This window comes from Rhinopithecus bieti, unplaced genomic scaffold, assembly GCF_001698545.2.
Source record: "Rhinopithecus bieti isolate Rb0 unplaced genomic scaffold, ASM169854v2 scaffold_35884, whole genome shotgun sequence".
Lineage (NCBI taxonomy): Eukaryota > Metazoa > Chordata > Mammalia > Primates > Cercopithecidae > Rhinopithecus > Rhinopithecus bieti.
Window position 1 is genome coordinate 117,047 of NW_016814992.1, and position 17,277 is coordinate 134,323.

Here is a 17,277-nt window from a genome sequence, read left to right on the forward strand (position 1 = left end):
CCCCCGTCTCAAAAAAAAAAGAAAAAAGAAATATACATTTTTACTTTTATTTTTTTTTTGAGACAGAGTCTCGCTCTGTCGCCCAGGCTGGAGTTCACTGGCACGATCTCGGCTCACTGCTTCAAGCTCCGCCTCCCGAGTTCAAGCCACTCTTCCGCCTCAGCGTACCGAGTAACTGGGACTACAGCTGCCCGCCACCACACCTGGCTAATTTTTTGTATTTTTAATAGAGACGGGGTTTCACTATTCACAGGATGGTCTCGATCTCCTGACCTTGTGATCTGCCCGCCTCGGCCTCCCAAAGTGCTGGGATTACAGCCGTGAGCCACCGCGCCCGGCCAGTTTTTATTCATTCACGTTTTATTAATTTACTTAATAGCTGATCCATTTAACACATGTGAAGTTACTGTCCCACGCCTAGCCCTACGGGCACCAAGCCCTATAGGGTACAGCCCACCACCAGCACAGTCCACATTCATCCCTCGAAGGGACACTGGGTGACAGCAGTGTGTGACACGGTCAGTGAGCTACTGCAGGCCTACAGTTGCTGAGAGACAGGGCATCTAAATCAGATTGGAGGAAGAGGGAAGAAGAATCAAGAAAAGGCTTCCAAGAGGAGGTAACACAGATATTTGCAGGAATACACACACTATACAAGACATACTCACACAGAAAAACTGACCCAAAACGATCCTCGAGTTGGGCAGAGGCTACCCTAGTGAGCTGAGAAAGAGGAAGGACAGGAAAACAGCTATGTATAATAAGTAATCAAACTTCATAAAATTATAACTCCAGAGATCAAGAAACACTTCGAAAAGTTAATCTTCTAAAAGTTCATTTTACCTTTGGGATTTTTGCTCCTAAGTCTTGATACTGCTTTGGGTTTTTCAAGAAATTCACAAATTCCATGATCTCTAGCTTGGCCTCCTCACAGCCAGCCACATCTTTGAACTTCACATCAATCTCATCCTTTAAGACCTTGGCAGTGGTTTCTCCGACACTGAAGAGTCCGCCCATCCCTCGGCCTGTCCGGCCGATGCCAGCAGGCCCTCTTCGGATGGTGTAGAGCAAGAAGGCGATGATGAGCACTGTGGGCAGCATGCTCAGCAGAAAAGAGCTGGGAACACACAGCACAACATGGGTTAGGACTGGCTGCTCACCTCCAGCTTTCACATGTGGTGCAAGGTATCAATATAAACATACATAGCTACATCAAGGTATACCTTCTGCACTTAATACAAATGAGGGTAAATTGCAAGTGTTCTTCAAAGGCCACAGAATTCCCAAATAAGTTCCATGGCAACCAACTCTTGAAATAAATGGAGCATCTGCCCAGACTTTAAGTGGGGTTACTAGCATGGTCTTATTAAAGACAACCCCCAAAGAAGAAGTTCTGATGAGAGAAGAATCACCTAAAAATCCTGGAAAACTCTGTGAAATATAAACATAAATGACAGTTCAAAGATGGGAATGCCATTCTTTGATACAAAGAGGTTCTTTATGCTAAAATCCTTCCAAAGGTCAATGCATTGAATGTTAATACCCGAAACCACTGCTTAATCAAGATAAGTATAAATGTATAGAAAATGAATGAATCAAAAAAATAAAATAAAATAAAATAAAAGCCAGGTGTGGTGGCTCACGCCTGTAATCCCAGCACTTTGGGAGGCTGAGGCGGGTGGATCACCAGAAGTCAGGAGTTTGAGACCAGACTGGCCAACATGGTGAATCCCTGTCTCTACTAGAAATACAAAAATTAGCTGGACATGGTGGCAGGAGTCTATAAGCCCAGCTACTCGTGAGCATGAGGCAGGAGAACTACTTGAACCGGGGTGGGGGCAAAGGTTGCAGTGAGTCAAGATCACACCACTATACTCCAGCCTGGGCGACAGAGCAAAACTCCATCTCAAAAACACAAGAAAATGAATGAGTCATGTGCAAAAACTAGTGAGTTACTAATAGTTTTTTTAAAATCTGGCCAAACTGAGAAAGGCCTGTTTGAGAATATAACATGTAGCCCTGCACCCAGGGACAGAACACAGTGAACCATAGCAGCACAGCAAACAGTCTCCAAAATATTATCTTTGAGATTACCCATCACTTTCAGCAATGTAGACAACAGGCACCCGATTTTCTCCTTCTATGCCCAGTTCCTGTTGTAAAGTTTCCAGATTCCGTTCAAAGGTGTCCACACTGCCAATATTAAACCAAACGTATTGCTATAAAAACAGAAAAACAAATACCCTAAGAATGAAGTGAAACTAAAAGGTTCAATTCACTAAAGGGTTCAACTTTTAAGAATTTTCAGAAATACTGAAAATTTATAAAGAAAAAACAGTAATAAAAATTTGGCTTTAATAATGTGGTGATTAAACGTCACTCACTGAGAACACTTGGCAATTCTTGGCAAATAAGCATTTCTTTAGCAGCAATATCTCAGTGGCTCTAAAATTATAAACTCAAAAAACAGAATGAAAAACCTATTTGAAAACATAATCCTTTTAAAAATAAATACGCATTATTTTCCTCTTCCTCCATTCCCTAGCTCCCTATTCCCAAATTTAAAACTACTGTCAAACAGTGATAAGAATTAAAGTTTACTGGGTGTGTACTAAGTGCCAGGCATTGTTCTGGGCTCTTTAGATGCATTAGTTCATTCAATCCTGAGGATCATCCAAAGAAGCAGGTGCCATCACTGAGGATGATGTTCAAAATCCGAACACCGCACCCCCACTGTGCAACTGGAACAGATGTGCCTTGCTGTGCCAGGCACTCCCTCTTTATTCCCTGGAGCTGCAGAGACCCAGAGGGCCCAGCACAGCGATGCCTGAGGGGCCAGGTCAAGGCTATTCTACCAACCAGCATGTAATTATTTCCTATTGTACTGAGCGAATATGAGCCCTGACTCCTGTTCCCATTCTACAGATGAGAAAACTTGCTCATGATCACACACAAAATAAGCGGCTGGGATCTGAACCCAGACAGTCTGGCTCCTGAACCAGTGTCCTAACCACAGTGTCACATTGCCTCTGCACAACCATGAGGACACTGATGTTAACAGCTCACATTTATGGAGTTTACTAGCTAAAAGACCCCATTTCAAGCACTGCGCATGTATTAACTCCATTTTATAGTACAAAAAACTGTTTCTCCTTTAACCTGCAATCATCTTTTTTAAAAAACGTATTTTTAAAATCAAAACAGTAAGTCTATGATATAAAACTCATTAGAGACACTGGGCACAGTGGCCAGTAATCCCAGCACTTTGGGAGGCCCAGGCGGCAGATCACCTGAGGTGAGGAGTTCGAGACCAGCCTGGCCACCATGGTCTCGGGCTGTCTCTACTAAAAATACAAAAATTGGCTAGGCATGGTGGCATCTGCCTATAGGCCCAGCTACTTGGGAGGCTTGAACCCGGGAGGCACAGGTTGCAGTGAGCCAAGACTGTGCCACTACATTCCAGCTTGGGCGAGAGAGTGAGACTCCATTTCAAAACAAAAAACAAGGCCGGGCGTGGTGACTCATGCCTGTAATCCCAACACTTTGGGAGACCAAGGCGGGTGGATCACGATGTCAGGAGTTCAAGACCAGCCTGGCCAAGATGGTGAAACCCTGTCTCTACTAAAATTCAAAAAATTAGCCAGGCATGGTGGCAGGCACCTGTAATCCCAGCTACTCGGGAGGCTGAGGCAGGAGAATGCCGTGAACCCAGGAGGCCGAGGTTGCGGTGAGCCAAGATGGCGCCACTGCACTCCAGCCTGGGTGACAAAGTAAGACTCCATCTCAGAAAACAAACAAAAAAGCAAAGCCCTCGTAAGAGAGCAACATGTCATCACATGTCCTTCCCACCAGTGTCACTGAGTGAGGAACATCCTTCACCACCAGTGTCACTGAGGTGAGGAACATCCTTCTCGCCCACCAGTGTCCTTGAGTGAGGAACCGGTCCTTCCCACCAGTGTCACGAGTGAGGAACGTCTTCCCCACCAGTGTTGAAAAAAAACTGAGTGATGGAACGTCCTTCCCACCAGTGTCACTTGCGTGAGGAACGTCCTTCCACCAGTGTGAGCTGAAGTGAGGAACATCACTCTTGTGGTATTTCTCTCCATCTAAAATAAAGGATGAAGAGTAAGTTTTATATTATGTAACAACATAGCATTATTTGGTAAATTATTCACTGACAAAGATACAAAATTCACATGGTTACAAAGCCCCAAAACCTGCTCAGGATAGATTAACCACAAAGGATGGAACGTTCCCTAACTCAGCCCCTGCTATCAACTGGGCAACAGGCCAAACGCCTGGCTCCCATCACAGTAGTGTGAACCCAGGACCAGCACGGTACCACCCAGGAGCATGTTGGAAATGCAGAGTCTCAGAACACACTCTAGATAAGAACCTCTGCGGGGGTGGGGTCCCAGGACTCAAGTTTTAATAGCTTTCCAGGTAATTCTTATGCACGCTAAAATTTGAAAACCACCACTGACTGACCCTATCTCATTTAAGCATTAAGCCCTTCTCTACTGTCATACAGAAGGTAAGCCATCTACCAGTCAAGAGTAGAACTGATGTGAGGCTAAAGCGTGTGTGTGTGCAGCACTGCTGCTCCATTCACAGCAGGACACTGAAAATCTGTTTCTGAAAGCTCAAAACAAGAAGTCTTTAGTAAGCAGGTAATATACGTTCTCTATAAAAACTCGGGATATGCACGTAAAGAAAGCAAAGACATCCATAACCCCAACATTCAGACACAAACAGCATCAGCATTTCAGGCCTGTCCCTCAAGACTGTATAATACCACCTTTACAATCTTGAAATACGATTTTGAAAAGAAATCAACATAAATCTTAACTGTAATATAAAAGAGAGACACAAAGAAAGCACTTTATACACAACGGTATGAATTTCAGCACATAAATGCTCGTGCATGCCAACACTGGAAAACAAGTTCCCGCCAATGTCAACATTGCCCCTAGGGACAGCCCTGCCCCCAAGGACAACTGCTCACACGGAAACAGACACGGAACAAGGATTCCCTGTTAACCCGGTGCCTGGCATGGGCCTCTGGGTTATTTCTCATTTTTTGCTACGTACAGACAATGTGTGAGAGGACGTCCTCGCAGAGACATCTCACACACATCCCTCCATTCTCCCTAGGCTTCCTTCCTAGAAGCAGACGGATGGGTGTGTGCGTGCTTCCCACAGTGCTAGAACACACATTGCCCACTGGCCTCATAACAAAGTGCCAACTTAAATCCTAGCACTCAAGTCTGAAGATAAAGCATGGTTATTAATAGGTATTGCATAATTAGCTAGAGAGAACGGGGGGAAATCAAGACAATTAAAATACCTTCCTAAACACAGGGCAACACCAGAGCCCTATGACTTTACAGACACTCTGCTATTTGCGGACATGCTATTAAACAGAGAGATACGGTCACCATCACTTCTAGCTGTCCTTCACTGTTGCCCTGTCCAGGCGGGATGGCTAGAAAAGGGTTAAACACAATTATCCTCAGAGGGCCTGGCAAGTCCTGGGAGCCTCAGCTTCACCTCTCCCCGCTCCAGAATTTCCTCAATGCATTCAGCTTGCTCTGGGGTCTCTGGAAGTATACTCCAGACTAGTTGGAGAGGAAATACAACTTATTTTTAAAATAGGAAATCAAATGGAAATGAAAACAGTATCACAAAATGGTTACGAGATGGTGGGGACGCTTTACAACCAATTTGATAAAAGCTGTCTCAAAACACAGGCAATTGAGATTTTACATTTTTTTCCTCATCAAATAACTACTTCTCAGTCTTGAAAAGTCATATTCTGGAATACTGAAAACGGGGATTTCACTCGCTGTCTCCTAAACGTAGTCAAAATGATGATCAGAAACAAACACCGAGCCAATCCCTGTATCACTAATCCAGACACAACATTCCCGTTTCCCCTGATGTTAGTGAGATCACCCCGCCACACTGCCCAGTTCGGATAGATCTGGTGCGTATAACTCCTATAGCGTGAGGCAGGTTTTCCTTTCAGCTTTAAATCTGAAAAGTTAATTTACCACTAATTCACATCAATTAATAAAATGATTTACCCCATCAACAGGAGTTTTTCCTGGTGTAAAGGTCACTCGAACAAAACGCTTGTTGACGACTTCCAGTCTGTCTACCTAGAATTTTAAAAATAAATTCACACATAAATTCACAGAAAATACTTGAGATACTCTTAAGCTCATTTAAAATGCATATGACGTTTCAGCCATACAAGGAAAGAATAAAGAATCAGGTAAGGATGCCCCACGTTCCCACCTCTAATTCTGCGGAAGCTCCCAGGCACAGCCCCTCCCAAAGGGGACTATGCTCTCACTTACGGGCTGCACTGCCCAAACCACATCCTTATACTTGCACTACACAGGAAGGTAATCCTACACGATATGCATATTCCCTTTTGCCTGTTTTTAAACTTTAAAAATGGTCTTGTTTTATATATAAGTATCCTTCTACAACTTTCTTTTTTTTTTCCCTTCAACATTGCATTTGTGAGGTTTATGCAAGCTGACACTTCTGAGCTGCGGGGTATGCCATGCTATGACCACACCCAAGCTACTGATCCATCCTCCTGTTAATAGACAGCTAGGCTGTTACACATTTCTCACAAGCAATGCTGTCATGAACATTCCCATATCTACCTTTGTGGGCACATCTTAAAAAATTTCTCCAGGAAACATACCTGTAGATAGACACACTAATGCTGGGTTGCAGGGTATACGTACCTTCAGCTTTACCAGATATTGCCAAATTGTTCTCCAAAATGGCTCCTGAATTCACACTGCCATGAGCAAAATATTACTATTGCTCTACAGGACATAGACTATTGCTCTATAGGACATACCAACATTTGGTAGTATAAGACTTTTTAATTTTTGTCACTCTATAAATATAAAATAGTTTGCTTTTTAAATTGAATCACCTAATTACATAGGATCCTTTTTAAATTTCTTTTTTAGACAGGCTCTCACTCAGGCTGGAGTGTAGTGGTACAATCAGCTCACTGCAGCCTCAACCTCTCTGGGAACAAGAGATCCTCCACCTCAGCTTCCTGAGTAGCTGGGACCAAGAGTGCAAGCCACCACAAGTGGCCAATTTTTTTATATTTCTTTGTAGAGATGGGGTCTCCCTACATTCCCCAGGCTGGTCTCAAACTCCTAGATTCAAGTGATCCTCCCACCTCAGCCTCCCAAAGTGCAGGGCTTACAGGTAGGAGCCACCACGGCCAGCCTACATAGGATTCTTAATAACACTGTTACACACCACACCCCAAGGACTGTAGCTGATTCAGGAGCACGTGCACTCTGGGATGTGCTTATTTCCCACTGCTTGCTTTGTCAGCAAGTCTGGAAGGCAAGAATGACAAAAAGCAAGGGAGCCCCAGAGCAACCCCAGAGGGGCTGGAATCGGGGAGTGACTGTTCTTAGAGGCAGTCTCTGTCGGAGAGGAATGACTGGCACTGCTCCATCCCACAGACCCCTGATGGGAAGACAGCAGACTAATGCCAAAGAGCCAGAGGGTCAGGAGGAGCTGGAATTACGTAGAAGCCACCTCGAAGACCTGCCAATCCAACCCGAAGGACGGCTGCAGCCCAGTGCACATGCGATGACCACTGCTTCTGAGCAGCTTCTGAGTGGGAGTCCCCACTACATCTGAGAATTACACGTAAAAGATCCTCACTTTCATGAGATAAACAGGTTTCAAAAATCCGACTAGATAAGAGGACTCTGGGAAGATGGTGGCATAGGAGGCACCAGGAACCCATCTCCCTACACACAGGACAACGGCACAGGCAGGATCTGTCCAGTGTAAGCATTTGGGAACTCTGCAGCCCACTGAAGGTTTGCAACTTCCAGGGAAACATAAACTAAAGTTAATCTCAGTCAACTTCAGCTCTGAGCACAGCGACAGCTGCCCATCTGAGTAGATCACCATTTCTTACATCCCTACCTTCCTGTACAACCTTTAGAATGCATTTAAATTCTTTACACTACCTCGGTAAGTATTAATGTCGTCTTACTTTATCCATTTCGTGGACGAAAACCTGAGTATTAAGAGGTTAAGGGGTTTCCCCAAGGCTACACAGCAGGCTTAATCCTGGTGTCCATCACTATACTGCATCAATTCTAAGACACACGTTTTTCATATTTTAACATCAGAAATGCAGATCCATTTTATAATTGATGGCATGTCATAATTTCATCAGCCTCTTATTAGATTTGTCTTAGCAACTTATAAAATACCACGTGTCTTACAATCAATAGCATCTTAAATATGCTGAAATATGGTCTTACTTATTTCTCATTGGTTGTGGTGAATATAGTCACACGTGGGCAAGCCCAGCAAGCAGTAACAAAGGCTGCTCCGCAGACAGAGAAATGGCAGGGACCACATGCCCACCTGGCTCTCCCTTAGAGCCCCATCTGCTCTGACTTGACACACTCTGATTAGCTGCCAAGCCTGCAGGTGACTAAACGTAGTAAAGACCCACAAAGAGCCCAAAGAGGCTGGCACACGACAGCACAGAGCAGAGGCAGCTGAGGGCACGAGAGAAAAGTGCGCAAGCAGAGGACTGCCAAGACCATGGTCAGAAGCAGTGGTGCCAAAACCCAGTTCTGGGAGATAGTGAAATAAAAGAATTTGGGGGTAAATGTGAGGACACCAGGTCAAAACACGGGTTCTCTGATTGCAGTACTTCTCAGCATCAGAAAAATCTGAGTGAAAATAACAACTTTACAATGGACAAGCCTGGTTAACCTGCTGTCACTTCTTTCGTCTAATCTGATTAATTTCACCTTTGAACCACAACAGCCACCAATCCCATAAAATACTTACTACTCCTTTTGAAAGATAGTTATTGACAAAGTCCTTCCAAGTGATTTCTCTCCCGGATCTCTTGAGCAGGAAGTAAAACATGACTCCACCCCAGAACAGAGAAGTCCAGAGGAAGAACATCCTGAAATCCTTGTCATCCCATGGAAAGTCACCCTGGGCAGAGAGGGAGACAGCTTCTGTGAAGAACTAAATTCCACAATACGATCTATGCTCTGTGAGACACAAATCCCTCCAACACTACTAATGCCTCCCAACCTTCTCTGGGCCACTATTGTAACCTCAAAATTCACACAATGTATAGCATCAAACCTTCTGGAACCTGGACCACCAGTGAGAATCATCTTTCTTGCCACCTCGTTTTCCACCACCACCACCTCCTCCTCCTCCAGAAGAGCGTGTGGTAGCAGCTGGCTTTGACTCTGTTCCTAAACAAAGAGCACACACAGAAGCACGGCAAGGTTTTAGCTCTCTCAGCAATGTCTTCATGTATACTGTTTAATAAAAGACTTATTGCAGAATACACTGTGGCAACTGATCAGTTACTAAGTGAAGCACTATGAGAAAAAATACAAATACAAAGTTTACCAATCAGGGAGGCTCCCAAGGGCTATACTTGCATCATCTCATGAAACATGCACAATAACCCAATAACCCAAGAAATTACAGGACTGTTATACCGTTCACAGAGGGAGAAAGGATAGCTTAAGTAACTTGGTGGATAACGGGTGGCAGTGTTAGGGGACAGTGAATAAGTCACAGAGTTGGGATGCAAATTCCTCAGTCCTCACTCAAAGTTTAAAAGTGTGTTCTGGCCAGGCATTGTGGCTGATGCCTGTAATACCAGAATTTTGGGGGGCCAAAGCAGGAGAATCCCTTGAGCCCAGGAGTTCAAGACCAGACTGGGCAACAAAGCAAGACCCTGCCTCTGGCCAGATGTGGTGGCTCATGCCTGTAATCCCAACAATTTGGGAGGCCGAAGCGGGTGTATCACCTGAGGTCGGCAGTTTGAGACCAGCCTGATTAACATGGAGAAACCCTGTCTCTACTAAAAATACAAAATTAGCTGGGCGTGGTGGCACATGCCTGTAACCCCAGCTACTAGGGAGGCTGAGGCAGGAGAATCACTTGAACCTGGGAGGTGGAGGTTGCAGTGAGCCAAGATCATGCCATTGTACTTCAGCCAGGGCAACAAGAGTAAAACTTCGTCTCAAAAAAAACCCTGCCTCTACAAAAAAAAAAATTTAATTATCCAGGCATGGCCACACACGGTAACTCACGCCTGTAATCCCAGCACTTTGGGAGGCTGAGGCGGCTGGATCACCTGAGGTCATGAGTTCAAGACCAGCCTGGCCAACATGGTGAAACCCCATCTCAACCAAAAATACAAAAAAATTAGCTGGGCATGGTGGTGGGCACCTGTAATCTCAGCTACTTCGGAAGGTTGAGGCATGAGAATCACTTGAACCTAGGAGGCAGAGGTTGCAGTGAGCCGAGATGGTGCCACGGCACTCCAGCCTGGGTGATAAGAGTGAAACTCTGTCTAAAAAAAAAAAAAAAAAATGAGCCAGGCATCGTAGTGTGCACCTGCGGTCCCAGCTACACAGGAGGCTGAGGCAGAAGGATCGCTTGAGTCCTACAGTTTGAGCCTGCAGTGAGCTGTGATTGTACCACTGCACTCCAGCCTGGGCAACAGGAAGACCCTATCTCAAAAGCAACAGCAACAACAAAACACAACAAAAGTAAGTATTTCCTTTCCCACTACCACAAAGTATACATTGTTAACACTTTCTTCTGCAGGAAAGCCCATGGTTTTGACAAATGGCTAAAAAAAAAACACATCCACAGTTGGTATTCAATGGGCATCTTTGCTTTTTAGAGAAATGTATGTAAGGAAAACTGTAATTCAGTCCCTGTTGTTTTAGACGGAGTCTCACTCTGTCTCCCAGGCTGGAGTACAATGGTGTGATCTCGGCTCACAGCAACCTCTGCCTCACATGTTCAAGTGATTCTCATGCCTCAGCCTTCTGAGTAGCTGGGATTACAGGCGCACACCACCATGCCTGGCTGATTTTTGTATTTTTAGTAGAGATGGGGTTTCACCATGTTGGCCAGGCTGGTCTTCAACTCCTTATCTCAGGTGATCCACCCACTTCGGCCTCCCAAAGTGCTGGGATTTCAGGTGTTGAGCCACTGCACCCGGCCCGAATACACTTCTGATGTCTTCAGTGACCTGAAGCAACCCCTCCAGTGTAGCAGGATGGGAGGCTACAGGCACCTGGTCATCCTCAGTGGCTATGTTAACATGTGGCTCATGACACATTCTCCCTGATGTGCTGCATATGAGGGGCTTCTGCACCTCTGTCTCAAGTGGAGTCTGAGACAGGTATGATGTACACAAGCCCCAGCCCCCTCAGTGAGGCCCAGGACTGGGAAACACGCAGTAAGCACACCACTAAAGCTGTGCAACCCTCCAAACCACTCAGGGAGAAAGGAATGTCCACACAAAAGCCACCCGAAATGTTGTATTATCATTACTCAGCCCCGCACCAAGACTCAAAGACTACCCAGCATGCACTGGGAGAACTCTAGGTGCTGCTCCAATGTAGAGACCCGGGGCTGTCACCAGCCCACACCTGCGCTTCTCCCTCCCCATGTCCTGTGGCTCTTACTCCTTTGCATTCTTTGGGCATGTATTTGTCTAACTAGATGACAAGCAAATTTAAAAACATGGTCTGAGGCCAGGTGCAGTGGTCATGCCTGTAATCCTAGCACTTTGGGAGGCTGAGACGGGTGGATCACATGAGGTCAGGAGTTCGAGACCAGCCTGGCCAACATGGCGAAACCCTATCTCTTAAAGATTAGCTAGGCGTAGTGGTGCACGGATGTAATCCCAGCTACTGTGGAGGCTGAGGCAGGAGAATCACTTGAACCCAAGAGGCAGCTGAGATCGTGCCACTGCATTCCAGCCTGGGCGACAGAGTGAGACTCCTTCTAAAAAAAAAAAAAACAACTGAATTACAGTGTTCTTCACATTTCCCTAAAAAGCAAGGATGCCAATCGAAATGGGCACAAGAGGCCCACTCATTCCCCCAGCCACCGAGCTCTAAGACAGCCTCTCCGCATCCCTAGGGTGAGGTAATGCTCTGAGCAGCAATTTTTAAAACACTGTCCTAAAACACAGTATGTATCAAGTTAAGTTGCATGTATTGGATTTCTAAGATTTCTCTCAGTGTTTGAAATTATGTCCCAGGTACCTACCGAATGTGCTTAGTGTGACCAGCCAAAGCCTCCAAGGTGGTCTTAAATTACTTCAGTTTGCAAAATGACGGGAAAATATCAACAGAAAATTAAGGGGAAATGAAACATGGGGTCTGCAGAATTTCAAAATTACTTGCAACCTACAGCTTCACAACTGACACTATAACTTTCTTTTTTTTTTTTTTCTGGAGGGTCTCTCCGTTGCCCAGGCTGGAGTGCAGCTGCACAATCACAGCCCACTGCCGGGCTCAGGTGATTCTCCCACCTCAGCCTCCCGAGTAGCTGGGACTACAGGTGTGCACCACCATGTCTAACTAATTTTTTGTATTTTTAGTAGGGACGGAGTTTCACCACATTGCCCAGGCTGGTCTCAACCTCCTGGGCTCAAGTGATCCACCAGCCTAGGCCTCCCAAAGGGCTGGGATTATAGGCGTGAGATACTGCCCAGCCTGATAACTCTTTTCTTTGTTCAGTGGAAACTATCACCATAATACATGAGGGGAAAACACAAAATTCAAATATAATCTTGTCAAAAGGTACCTTTTTTCTCTCCCATAACTTCTTTAGGTTCACTAGCTTTTTTTCCATTTTTTCCATTAGGAAAGTATTTTTCAAATCCTGTTAGAAAAGGAAAAAAATACATATCGTCAAACCAAAATTCATCAGGTTTTGTGTTCATTTTGTTTTCAAAGCAGCTGATGCATCATTGAAAAGCACAAGCTGGCCAGGCACGATGGCTCATGCCTGTAATCCCAGCACTTTGAGAGGCCGAGGTAGGCAGATCACCTGAGGTCAGGAGTTCAAGACCAGCCTGCCCAACACGGCGAAACCCCGTCTCTACTAAAAATACAAAAATTAGCCCTGTGTGGTGGTGGATGCTTGTAATCCCAGCTACTCAGGAGGCTGAGGGAGGAGAATCACTTGAACCCAGAAGGCGGAGGTTGCAATGAGTCAAGATCACCCCAGCGCACTCCAACCTGGGCGACAAGAGCGAAATTCAGTCTCAAAAAAAGAAAAAAAAAAAAAGCACAAGTTAAAAGCATAACATTTCTTGTGTACAAGTACATCAAAGTCTAAATAATATAGTTCACAACCCAGAAGTGTTAAAGGAAAAAGCCTCCTTTTTGCATATCAATTTCATTTCTACAAATGCATTACATTTGAAGATGACATATCTTCATCGCTGTAATCAGACATAAGCTGGAGGCAGGGGAATGGATTACAGAAGGAGACAGAAGACCCAACCTAAGAACGTAGAACACTACAGCCACACCTAAGCATTTACCTTTTGGGGGTCGAGAACAGAATCTTTGATAAGCAGCAATCACATCTGTCAAAAGAGAATTTCTGCTGGCCTTTGTTTGAGTTGTAACAAATCGGTAAAGCTGCAACATGACATAAAAATAAAACCATGGTTATATCAAGATAAAAAACTTAAAAGAGCTTCACTTCCTGGTCATAAAGTCGACTAAAGGTCTCTCTCTTCCTCAGGTGGTTATGAAGTAACAGAGAATGACTCCCTTAGTGAGGACCAGGGTTACCTAGCACTCGGCCACTCTTCGAGCAAAAGAACCAGGAGACACACATTATTATCCAGAAAACAAGAATATTTCAAAATCAGACATAATGTGGAATTGCAGTCCAATTATAATTATGTGACAACACATTCACTTTGATGATGTTTGTTTAATTTGTAGCATTCAAAAGACAAAACCTGGCCAGGCGCAGTGGCTCACACCTGTAATCCCAGTACACTGGGAGGCCGAGGCGGGTGCATCACAAGCTCAGGAGTTCAAGACCAGCCTGGCCAAGATGGTGAAACCCCGTCTCTACTAAAAATACAAAAATTAGCCGGGCGCAGTGGCAGGCGCCTGTAATCCCAGCTACTCGGGAGGCTGAGGCAGGAGCATTGCTTGAACCCAGGAGGCAGAGTTTACAGTGAGCCGAGATCGCACCACTGCACTCTGGCCTGGGTGATGGAGTGAGATTCTATCTCAAAAAAATAAAAATAAAGTAATAATTACAAAAATTACAAAACCAAATAAAACCACATCACACCCACTATAATCAAAAAGACAAGTGTGGGTGAGAATGTGGAGAAACTGGAGCCCTGTACACTGTGCTGGTGAGAACGTAAAATGGTGTAGCCACTTTGGAAAACAGTTTGACAGATCCTCAGAATGGTAAATGTAGAGTTACCATATGACCCAGCAATGCCACTCCAACCCAAGGAAGGTGAAAACACATGTCCACACAAAAATATGCACACGAATGTTCACAGATGCCTTATTCATAACAGTCAAAAAGTAGGACCCACCCAAACGTTCACCCCCTGATGATGAACAGATAAATAAAATGTGGTATACCCATACAAGAGAATACCAGTCACTCAGACAGAGGAAGGAGGCACCGACACGGGGATGAACCCTGAAAACATTACAGTAAGTGAAAGAAGGCAGACACAAAAGGTCACACATTACGATTCCATTTATATGAAACGTCCAGAATAGGCAAATCCATAGAGAGATACATAGCAGTAGTTGCCTAGAGCTGGGGGAATGGTTACAGAGAAATGCGAAGTGATTATTAATGGTCACAGGGCTTCTTTTTGGAGTGCTGAACATTTCTGGAATTGGGGACAGTGGTGATGGTTGCGTAACTTTGTGAGTATGTTAAAAGTTAATGAACTGTACATTTAAGATGAAGAATGGTTTGTAAATAAAAATGTCAATAAGAAACAAAACAGAATGAGATGATTTAACTTCAAATAAATACACAATTCTACACAGCAAAACAAGACAGGGACACCAACGCTGATTTTGTCTGAGTGCAATACTGGCCGGGGAGACTTTGGAGCTTATGTTGTGTTACACCCTGCCCAACCACTGGGAACACCTGGCCTATGAAATAACCACTGATAACAGATAAGAATGCAACCTAAGAGTTTTTTCCAATGCGAAATCCATTAAGGATGTAGATTAAAATGAAATGTTATTCAAGCTAGACAAGTCAACAACTCCAGCCCAGGTGCTGTCAAGCAGTGGGGTGTCCAAAGGGGAATCAGAACCAGTTCCCACCCCTAAGCACAGAAACATAGGGAAGAAACTCATGGGGACAAATCAGTTACACTATGGCATAACAATGTAACCAAACAAAAGCTCTAAGTACAAGGAACAGGGGTGGCGCAGAGGTAATATGAAGGGGTCTTTATATTGCCACGTCTTAGTGTTAGTCCTTTCTGTTCCGCTATAACAGAGTGTCTGAAGCTGGGCAATTTACAACGGAAGGTTTATTTAGCTCACAGTTCTGCAAGAGGGGAAGCCTGAGAAACAGGGTGCTGGGCTTATGGTGAGGGTCACATGCTAAGTCCAATTACGGCAGGAGAAGGTGCCATCAAAACACGGTGGGAGAAGGTCAATGGCAAGGCGGCCATGAGGGAGGAACTTCCACTTTCTAACAACCTAACGTCTCTGAAACTAAGCCAGTCTCACCACAGCTCACAGAACTCACTCACTAGCTCCAGAATGGCACCAAGACACTCATGAGGGCTCCGCCCCCATGGCCCAAACACCTCCCACTGGGCCCCACCTCCCAATACCACCACCATGGGGAACACAACATGAGTTTTGGTGAGGCCAAACTCAACCCATAGTACCATATAAAGCAAGTCTTTATCACCACAAAGTTTAGTACAGAACTGGGCACTGTGCACACTCCATAAATACTGACTGAGGAGCCCTTTTCAGGCTCTATTTTCAAATTGTGCTGACATGGAATATCCCTAGCAATAATTCATGACTGAATTTAACACTGAGGTTGTAATCTATGAAGACATCATCAATGAAACGTCTTCTCCTCTGCGTATCTAATCCAAGCTCTGCATCTCTCATTCAAGGAATAATGTAAGAGATACTAATTCACAAAACTTAAGTTGAGTGCTCCGCATTTTGGAGAATTAGCCTTTATGTTTGACAACAGGAGCACTTTTCAGTTGCTTTATCATCAGCCTTATTCCTCCGGGCATAATACCTGAGAACTCATCTCTCAACACATCAGAATCTCTTCCCCAGGAACCTCACCGTGAAAGCAGTACTTCTGTCTCTGATCTTTAATGGTAGCAGGAACAGAAAGGAAAACCTGTCCTGTCAGACTCCCTCACAGCACAGTAATGCCCAGGTGTCACCAGGCAAATCTTCAGAGTACCAAAGAGTACGTATCAGGACTGCCCCTGCCTCCCCTAACAAATTAATCAGCTACAGCTGTCAGCACAGAGCACTTCCTTATGTATCAGCATCTGAGTGACATTTACAGGGACGATAGTGTCACTCAAAAGGAAGGCCTCTGGGTAACACTTCTGACATAAAACTGCAAGCTCACAACGCAGATCCCTACCTAGAACTGTATGTCTGAGTCCAATATTCATAAGCAGCAAAAGAAAAGGGGTCAGGCCAGGCGGGGGTGGCTCCTAGCACTTTGGGAGGCCAAGTGGATCGCTTGAGGTCAGGAGTTTGAGACCAGCCTGGCCAACGTGGTGAAACACCATCTTTACTAAAAATACAAAATTTAGCCAGGCATAGTGGTGGGCACCTGTAATCCCAGCTACTCGGGAGGCTGAGGCAGGAGAATCGCTTGAACTCTGGAGGTAGAGGTTGCAGTGACCTGAGATCATGCCACTGCACTCCAGTCTGGGCAAGATCCAGACTCAAAAAAAAAAAAAGAAAGAAAGAAAAAAAGAAAAGGGATCAGAGCTTGGTAAAACAGGGAAATGGATACAATGCAGGAAACTGAAAAAGGACCTACCGCAGGGCAGTGTGGCCTGACCACAGCGAAGAAACTGATCTAAGACTGGCAAGGGAGCCTCAAAGAGTAAAAGTCATGAATGCAGGCACTATTATTCCCCCTTCCACGTCCTTTTTTTTTTTTTTTAAGAGACAGGGTCTGTCACCCACGCTGGAGTGCAGCGGTGCAGTCACAGCTCACTTGAGCCTCAACCTCCTGAGCCAAGCGACCTGCCTTAGTCTCCCGAGTTGCTGGGACTACAGTTGTGAGCCACTGAGCCCAGATAATTTAAGAAAACAAAAATTTGGGCCGGGCACGGTGGCTCAAGCCTGTAATCCCAGCACTTTGGGAGGCCGAGGCGGGCGG

General features: G+C 45.1%; 1 protein-coding gene across 3 annotated transcripts in view; it reads right to left on the reverse strand.

Annotated features, from left to right (window-relative positions):
- The window catches only part of AFG3L2 (AFG3 like matrix AAA peptidase subunit 2), a 44,850-nt gene extending 31,309 nt beyond the window's left edge, over window positions 1-13,541 (reverse strand). For 2 of the 3 annotated variants that reach the window (XM_017852871.1, XM_017852873.1), the window contains exons 1-7: window positions 13,418-13,541; window positions 12,673-12,750; window positions 9,184-9,299; window positions 8,875-9,027; window positions 6,087-6,161; window positions 2,095-2,219; window positions 844-1,117 (exon numbers count right to left, since the gene is read on the reverse strand). In XM_017852871.1, coding sequence (XP_017708360.1) covers window positions 844-1,117; window positions 2,095-2,219; window positions 6,087-6,161; window positions 8,875-9,027; window positions 9,184-9,299; window positions 12,673-12,750; window positions 13,418-13,526 — 930 coding nt within the window. In that variant the 5' untranslated portion in view covers window positions 13,527-13,541. The remainder of the gene's footprint in view (window positions 1-843; window positions 1,118-2,094; window positions 2,220-6,086; window positions 6,162-8,874; window positions 9,028-9,183; window positions 9,300-12,672; window positions 12,751-13,417) is intronic. The other variant, XM_017852872.1, reaches the window with a different exon arrangement.
- Between the last annotated feature and the right edge of the window lie 3,736 nt (window positions 13,542-17,277).